At 46.6% G+C, this 8,925-nt stretch overlaps 1 protein-coding gene across 1 annotated transcript; it reads right to left on the bottom strand.

The window, feature by feature from the left end:
* Positions 1-346: 346 nt before the first annotated feature.
* ARSI (arylsulfatase family member I) lies at positions 347-7,630 on the bottom strand. The gene is made up of 2 exons (XM_063292199.1): positions 6,795-7,630; positions 347-2,248 (listed from the first exon to the last, which is right to left on the bottom strand). Exons 1-2 carry the CDS (start codon positions 7,115-7,117, stop codon positions 850-852), a joined length of 1,722 nt encoding a protein of 573 aa, XP_063148269.1. The 5' UTR covers positions 7,118-7,630; the 3' UTR covers positions 347-849.
* Positions 7,631-8,925: the final 1,295 nt, after the last annotated feature.

Genomic DNA, 8,925 nt, shown 5'->3' with positions numbered 1-8,925 from the left:
AAAAAAACTACATAAGAGCAGTGGAGGTAAACAGATCTGTCAATCAATGTACAAATTCAGTTCTTATCAGCTCTTTCTGCATGCATAAGACTATACTCTCACCTCAAGCAACACTCACACAGCCCTTACTGATGTCCCTGCCCACGTTTACAAGATGTTTGGCTTTATATATATTTGGGGGGGGGGATTTATCAGAGTTAAAATGTCAGATCTGCATTCTAACTCTGATAAAAATAATTGTCCCAGGTCTTCTGTATCCCCACCCACAGGCACTAAAGTGATCCGAAGGAGGCAACTACAGCCTCCAGGGAGAGAAATATCCACAGTTGCTTTCTCAGAGCAAAAACACTACAGAAGATTATTTATGGTCAGCGTTCCATGAGTCAATAGCAAATACAGAGCAAACTCTTCCTTAATAGATACCTTCCCTGGTTAGAGAACAATTGATTCTGTCTTTGGTTGAAGAATGAGAATTTATATCCTTCCCACGAGTTCCTGATTGGCATAGTTTAGGTATCTTTGCTGCAGCATTTCAGAACGAACATTTGTACATTAAGTACCACCTCATGTCGTAACATTTGAAAGGAAGGGACTATGTCAAATACAGGTTGCAAAGTCTGCCCATACTGGAGAATCAGCAATGTTGGTGCTGAAATTGGGGGAGAGATGAAGTGGGATGGATAGGCAGACTCAGTTATCCCTACCTAAAAATAGGGGGGCGGAAGAAGTCCACCTCACTTCACACTGAGCAGAAAGGACAATGCTATACTGATCCTTGCCCCTGCTCCCATCTTTTGGAGCAGCTCTCTTCCAGGACTGACTCTGGGCAAGAACCCAGCCTGCCCCATCTCAGATGCGGTTTGACATCAGTCTGGTGTTCAGCTTTCGGAAAAAGGAGCGTAGCTTACAGATCTTGCACTTCTTTTTCCGCTTTTTGTTTTTCAGCTTTCCATGCCCTCCTTCCCACCCTTCTTCCTCTTCTGTGGCCCAAGGCCCCCAGGCGCCACCATTGAAGTCAGGGTGAGCTCGTGGGTTTTCCGCAGGATATCTGACCGGGATGGCAGTCTGGTTGTAATTGACCAGCCTAACAAGCAGAGCCCTGACCACATTGGGATGCTGCTCTGACAGGTCATAGCGCTCGTACGGATCGGCCGTGATGTTGAAAAGCCAGACAGACTGCCGCATCCCGTCCGTCAGGCGCTCTAAGTTCCACCAACTCCCTGGGAAGTTGGTCAGAGTCTGTGGTGGGATCCAGTCACTGTAGCCAGGATCTCCAGTAAGAAGCTTCCAGTCTCCTACCCGCAAAGAGGCCTGTACTGCCGTGTTCCAGATGCCAAAGCCATTCTCTAGAGAGCCGTATTTGGCATGATTATAAAGAGGATCAATGTTGTGCAGGATTTCGGTCCGTGGCGACTCCTTGCCCTCACTGATAGCTGGCCATACATTGTAGCCATCCAAGCCATCTGCTTCAGACACATTGCCCCCAGCCAAAGTCACTAAAGTTGGGTACCAGTCAGTGATGTGGATGAGTGCCCTGCTGGTTCTTCGCTTGCGTTTGATCAGTGGGCTGTGGACAAACCCGATGCCACGCACGCCTCCCTCCCAGTATGTCCCTTTGCGGCCTCGCAACGGCCAGTTGCTTCCCCCAGAGAATGTCTGCCCCCCGTTGTCTGTCGAGAAAACAATAATACTGTTGTCATAGTAGCCGTACTTCTTAAGGGCCCAGGTGATGTTCTTCACAGCTTCATCCATGCACGTGACCATGGCAGCATATTTGCGGCGGGCAACGTTGCCCATGGAGCGATAGCGATAGATGTATTCCTTTGGGGACTGTAGAGGGGTGTGCACTGCCTGGAACGCTATGTAGATAAAGAGAGGCTCCTTGGGGTTGTGGGTTGCCAGAATTTTTCTGACTCGCTGGGCATAAAGGAAGGTGGAATACTTGCCACTTTGTTCCCAGGCTACATTTTCCCCATCGTGAAGGTCATACCCACATATTCCTGGCCCGTCACAGTTGTCGTATGTATAGTAATCCACGTTTCCTGTCAGTGAGCCCAGGAAGGTATCAAAGCCCCTGCGGGTCGGCAGGCATTCTTTACGATAAAAGCCTAAGTGCCATTTGCCAACCATGTGGGTAGAGTAGCCGGCTTCCTGCAGTTTCTGTGGGAGAGTGACCTGGTTCAGAGGCAAGCAGTTGGGCTGCCGGGGACGGATGATGGAGTGCTGAAGGCCTGTGTGGATCTGGTACCTAGAAAGAGAGACACGGAAAGCAAAGAAATAATCTTGAATTGCAACACCTCTGTCCCCACTGAACCTACATTTGTGCACCTGAAGAGCAAGTTTCCCCCACAGAACATCAACTCTACCCTGGACTCCTTCTAAAAGCTGCATGGCAACAGGTTTAAAATGTCCAAGCTGTAAGCAGACATAATATAATGGGTATCTATTTCCAGGTACACTTCTATACATACATGTAAGATACACATATTTTTAAAGGATGCACAGAAATATTGTTCAGTTCCAATGCAGTTCCAGACCACTTTCAGGCCACATCACTTTTTCATTTGCTTCCTGATCTTGCTCACCACTCCTGTTTCCACCTCCTCCTTAGCCTTTTCCTCCAGCTGAAGAAGTTGACCATGTGCCAGAGATGGTAGAAGTAACAGGAGCAAATAATGGAGCAAGAAGAAAGATCAATCTATTATACAGTACTTTCTGGATGCTTATGCTGTGAATATAGGTCCAATGCACAGAACTGCAGTGGGCATCAGTGCAATTCCAACTTAATTTCTGGAAGTTTGTCATTACCTTTCAAAATTTGTAAATCTGATGGTAAAAGGACTGACCTGGAAAGCATCCCTAGCCACATAACTACACTCAGAAGACAGGACCAGTTTCCTCAGATGCATCCTGGACATCACAGAATCAGAGTTGGAACAGACCTAAGAGGTCAAGTCCAATCCCCTGCACACTGCAGGATTAACCACTACACCATCCCTGATAGATGACTGCCCATGACACTACAGGTAGTCCTCAGGTTACAACTATAATTGGGACCAGGATTGCCATCACTAAGTGATGCAAACATAAAGTGAGACATCACTGGACCGCATCACTTAGTGATGGCAATCCCAGGCAGTCCCAGTTGCTGTTGTAACCCCAAGATGTGTGGGTCGTTAAATGGGAAGAGGTGAGAGTCCCAGGTAGGAACGTGGGTGTGCCATGGGGGGACGGGGGAGGCTGGGGAGGGCCTGGGAGGGCCAGCTGCAGGCTGGTGGAGGGGTGTTGCGGGCAGGAGAAAAAGTGGGAACAACTTACTGGAGTGACTTGCGACCTTCCCTGCTGGCTTTCCCATTGAATGTGGGAAGCTGGCAGGGAAGATTGCAAATGGCGATTGTGTGACTGCAGCTCCCTATGACATCATAATCGTGAGCCAGGTATCCGAGCACCCAGATCACAATCACATGACCACAGGGGTGCTGCAATGGCTGGAACATTGAGGACCAGTTGTACGTCCATTTTTTTTCACTGCTGTTGTAACTTTGACTGGTAGCTGAATGAATGGACATAAGCCGAGGACTACCTGTATCCATAACTCTATGCCTGATCTATAACACTATGCACAATGAGTTTCAAATGTCATGTAATTATTTTGATATTATAAATTCTGCATAGTGATTTTTTTTTCCAGATGAGAATAATTACATATGTTTTGGATAGCACTTGAAAATGCAGTATCAGCACGTTAAGAGGCTTGGTGCAGATAACACACCAAGGAGAACAGCATCAAGAGTCACTTACCGAGATGGGCAGTGGAGGAATGTGAGAAATAAATAAAAGAAAAACAAGTCTTTACAGCCTATTGCCTCTGTCATCATTAATGTAGGGAAGCATATTAAAACCTTCAAAGGGCTGATACTGTTCTGTTACTGTGGATTAGATAGCATCTGCCTAGAAAAGTTTTTTGCATCACTACTTCTAGACAAATTCAGAATCACAATCAATACTATCTAGAGAGTCAAAAGTTAAAATTTCAATGGCTTTCCTTTTTAAGATTTACAGTTATTAATATCTAAATACAGATATTAAAGGTAGTCCTCATTTAGCAACCACAGCTGGGACCAGCAACTGAGTCATTAAGCAAAGTGGTCACTAAGTGAAACCACAACTGTGCTTATGAACTTACTTTGGCTTTCCTTTGCTTTACAGACCTGCGAAGGTTGTAAATGCAAGGATCAGTTGCAAAGGTACTTTTTCCATCACTGTTGTAACTGTGAATGGTTGCTAAACAAGGCAGTCACTAAACAGGGACTCTCTTTCCACAAGGAGTCAATTCAGCAGCAAATAATGTTTTATATAGACATACTTGGTTTTCTGAAAACTTTATTTATCATCTATCAAATGACTTGGTCCTTTTGAAACTGAGTTGAATTGGAGCAAAATCTCTAGCGTTTGCTGCAAGAGAAGGAATGCCTTTTTCTGTGAAAAGCTGGACTGTGCAACTTATAGAGTGCAATCATATTCATAGTTGCCCAGAAATGAAGCCCAGAAGGCTTAGCCCCAGGTACATGGTATCAGATTGCAGATGTAATTATCTTGCTAACTCTCTGAAATCCATCGTATCATTTATTTTGGAAGCCAGTTTAGTTAGTTTTGTGCTGTAGTAGGAAAATAATAACTAGTAGTCGAGGTGTTATAGCAGCTTAAACACTTCCAGATTTATTATGGTATAAACTTTTGTGCACTGGAGGCCCTATCATCTTATTCCCACAAATAGGCTCTAGTGCACAAAAATCTGAGCCTTCTATAATGTAAGCTACAGCTGTAGCTGTATTACTTTCCCTCCAATTCAAAATATTTATGGAAGAAATCCACATACTTTTGCTTCATTGTTAAATTATATAGCCTATGATATGCATGCAGATAATGGCACTCTGAAATTGGATACAAAACTAAATGAATGGCACAAAAGATACTTTAGCTAGTCACAAAGCGGATTTCTACCTTTCTGGAAGTGTGATATTCCATGTCTTAGGAAAAGCTACCATCATTCTCCAATCCCCAAACTTTTTTCTTTTCTAAGGAATAATTACAGTTGGCTCTGAATCACACACACCCGCCCCATCCTAACACACACATACAGGGCCGCAACCAAGGGGGGGCAACCGGGGCATGTGGCCCGGGCGCTGCGCTGGGGGGGTGCCAAATGGGCGCAGAATCCATGTTTGCCCCGGGTGACACAGACCCAAGTTGTGGCCCCGCACACACAAACACACACACAGTTTTGTTGATTTGGAATGCATAGCTGTGGGAGATCATGCCTGGTAGATGCTTGGACGATGAAAATAAGGCAAGTTTCTTTGATTTCTGGCTCTTGGATAACAGAGCAAGCCACGGTAAACCTGGTAAAACATAAAGATTTGTGGAACTGGGTTAACAGAGTTTCCATCCAGAATGTTCATTTTGGTAGCTGGAGAAGATGCAGGACTGCCCTGTAGGGCTACAGCTGCACAGCTGCAGCAGCAGAGTGAAGAGGGCGGATCGTGGAACGTCTGGGCAGATATTTGCATGATATCCTCTTTGCCCAGGTAGGCTTCAGTTTGCCAGGGAAAAATAGATCTTCTGCGTTTTAGCAAGCAAGAAGTCTTTCTTCCCCATATATTACACTGTATATGGTACATCATATATTTTACATGCCAAATATGCTTCTTGGGCTTAATCCCCAGGATCAAGAGGTAAAGTGGAAAAATCTCCTTCGTCAAATCTGGAGATGCACTGCTAGTCAAGTTTGCCAGTACTGGACCAATAGACTGCCTCAAGAGAAAACTTTTGCTTATGTTTCGACAAAACTTTCAGTGGCCTATCCAGTCCAATGTTATTATCATGGATAATTATACTGTTAATCCCAAACCAGACCATTTTTTAAAAAGGGGTGTTAAATTACCCTGATTGCTAACAAAATAAATGAATTTCTTGGGACAATATTAGCAAGTCAAGATTTGGCAGGCTCTGATGAAATGCTATTGATTCGCCAAATGCTGCTGATACTATCATCATCATCATCATCATCATCATCACCCATTCCATATCTGAGTTTTAATTGTATATACAAGTTTTAACCAAATGTGGTATGCATCCTAATGGTAACCTGGCAAGGGAGATCAGTAATACTATTTCCATCTAAATAAGGAGCAAAGGAGATTTTTTTCAAGATAAGCTGGCTTCGCCCTGAAGGGAAAGTTGTCTGAACTGAAAATTGGACTCCATCCATTGGGTAACACTGTCTGCACACCAATATTATTATATTTTAAAATGCTAATGCTATGAGATATATCTAATATTATTACTCATTGTTATTACTCATTGTTACTGCCTGCACACCAACATTCTTCAGTTTTAAAATTCTAATGCAGTGAAATCCATCCAACATTTTTACTCCTGAAAAGGCTCACAAATATTCATCTTTTAACACTTTAATTTTGTGTCCTGAGCATCACATTATCTTTTTAAAATAGTGTTTTTCCCCCCATCAGTCTAGTTATTCATTTCTCTCTTTAATTCTGTCCCTCTTTTTTATTTGTTACAAGTTTGTCTGGGGGGCGGGGCGGGGCGGGGGGGGCAGCCCTGGCAGAAATACATTGAGGTCCATCTCCAGCACCCACCACCCAAGTGGCTATTTTCCCTCTTGGCGCCTGTATCTGCCGTGCGTTGCTTCTCCTGACTGGTCGCTCCCAGCTGGCCAGAAGCGGGTGGCTTGAAATGGCACTTCTGCCACCCGCTCAGGCAGCTCTTACCTTCCGGTGATAAGCTGGCTCCTGGAGGGAGTGCAGATGGGCTGGATGTAGTAGTTCTCCAACTTAACCCCTTCGGCAGCCAACCTGTCCAGCGTCGGAGTCTGGATGTCCGAGCCGTGGTAGCCCACGTCGTGATAACCCTGGTCGTCCGTTAGAATGAAGACGAGGTGAGGCGGCCTGGAGAAGGCAGGCGGGGGGCGAGGCTTCCCCGCCGGGTCCCTCGAAACCTCGGCCACCAGACCGGGCTTCATCCAGTCCCAGGACAAGTAGCCGAAGCTCAGCAGGCTGACCAGGGAGAAGCCAGTGAGGGCATAGACGGCCATGCTGGACCGAGCCCGCAAGCCTTGGGGAAGCGCGCCTAGGGTCCCGGCATCTCCCGCCGCCGGGGGAAACCTCGCCCGGGCGCCCGTCTCGGCCGGTGGAACTCCCCTTGCCCAAGAGAAACGCCCGGCGGAGCGGGAAGAGCGCCCGGCCGAGCTACTTGGAATCACCCGCGGGAAACGCCCGAGCGATTGGATTCGGAGCAGCGGCTCTAGAAACCATTCCGGAACATAGGCTGGGGCATCGGGGGAAAGACGAGAGGGAAAGAGAGAGGCGGCATCCCCGCCTAGTTGGGCTTTGTGGGCTGGGTACCTCTCGCGGCTGTCAGAGCGAGACCTTTTGCCTAAGTCTAAGAACTTCTCCCGAAACTTGCGCTAAAGTTCAGCTCCATCGCCGCCGAGTCCCCTCCTCCCTTCTGGGCGGCGGGACTGGGCTTCCCTTCCTTCACGCCCCGTCCCGACGGAAATTCTTGGCCAGGAGCGGCTGTCATGATGCCTCACCCCTCCCTCGGTGGCTTTCCTTCCCCACAAAGTTTCCTCAAATCCCACCCACCCCAGCCCGCTGGATCCCCCAAATATGTCAAACTTCCCTCTCCCCCGCCCCCGCGGCCCCGGGATGTTTCTTTTAAAATATGGGCGCAAATTGGTGAAAGCAGAGCCAGGAAGAAAAGCCCCTTCGGAGCAAAACCGTGAAAAATGCGAGAAGTTGTACATCTGTCCGGGGAATCGCCGCCAGCTTTGGAGGGAGCTTGAAGACTCAACTCCTTTCATTGATTCCAGGGAACCGGCCGGCGAGAGCTCCGCATCTTCCTGGGTCCTAAGAGGAGTTCTATTCCCTTCTCTCCTATAGATCCAGGAGTCAGTTCTTCACCTTGCAAAAAGTAGCAAGGTCTCTTCCAAGCCCAGTTCGGACTCCCCCTGACTATATGAACATTCCCATCTGATCCAGTTGTATTAGCAGAGTTATAGATATGGTTTGCCACCCCTTTTTTCCAGAGTCTTCCCAGCCTGGTCTGCAGTCCTCCGATTCCCTGGTGGACTTCATCCAAGTCCTGACTATGACAGAGCCTGACCTTGCTTACTTTATCAGACCAGATTAGGTATTCTAATGAATTGGGTAGCTATAACAAATAAATTGAATTGAATTGAATTGAATATTCCCATATACAAAAATATCATCTGGCAAGGCTCATCAGTTAGGGCTACCCTATCTTGGCTGCTAAAAATCAATTTTTTTTAAAAAAATCCATTCAATCATGTCTGATTCTCAGAGACTGCCTGGACAAGTCCCTGCAGTTTTCTTGGGAAGGTTTTTCAGAAGTGGTTTGCCCTTGCCTGCTTCCTAGGGCTGAGAGAGAGTGACTGGCCCAAGGTCACCCAGATGGCTTTGTGCCTAAGGTGGGACTAGACCTCAACAGTCTCCTGGTTTCTAGTCCAGTGCCTTAACTGCTACACCAAACTGGCCCTCTAAAATCAATCAATACATGGCAGTACTCTTCAGCAGCCCTCATCATGTAAAGTGGGCCATGGAATGTCTCCCATTTTACCATGTCAGGTATACCCACAGGTTCCTTCTCCTCCTGCCACCTTTTCCATTACCAGAGAGCTAGACGGTGGCTGGGATCACACAAGTTTACCACCATGATTTAGTGAATTAACATAATTTTCAGAAGTTTCCCAACATACAATCCACAGGATCTGTGGTTGGGGGACAACTAGTGGTCTGTGAGGGACCTGGTGCAGGCACCAAAATGATATTTATGCTCAATTTATTTGCAGAGTGCCAAATTTATTGAGATTTTGGTTTTGAC

The sequence above is a fragment of the Candoia aspera genome, chromosome 2 (assembly GCF_035149785.1).
Source record: "Candoia aspera isolate rCanAsp1 chromosome 2, rCanAsp1.hap2, whole genome shotgun sequence".
Lineage (NCBI taxonomy): Eukaryota > Metazoa > Chordata > Lepidosauria > Squamata > Boidae > Candoia > Candoia aspera.
Note: the sequence above shows the minus strand (reverse complement) of the source record. Positions and strands in the feature narration are given on the sequence as shown.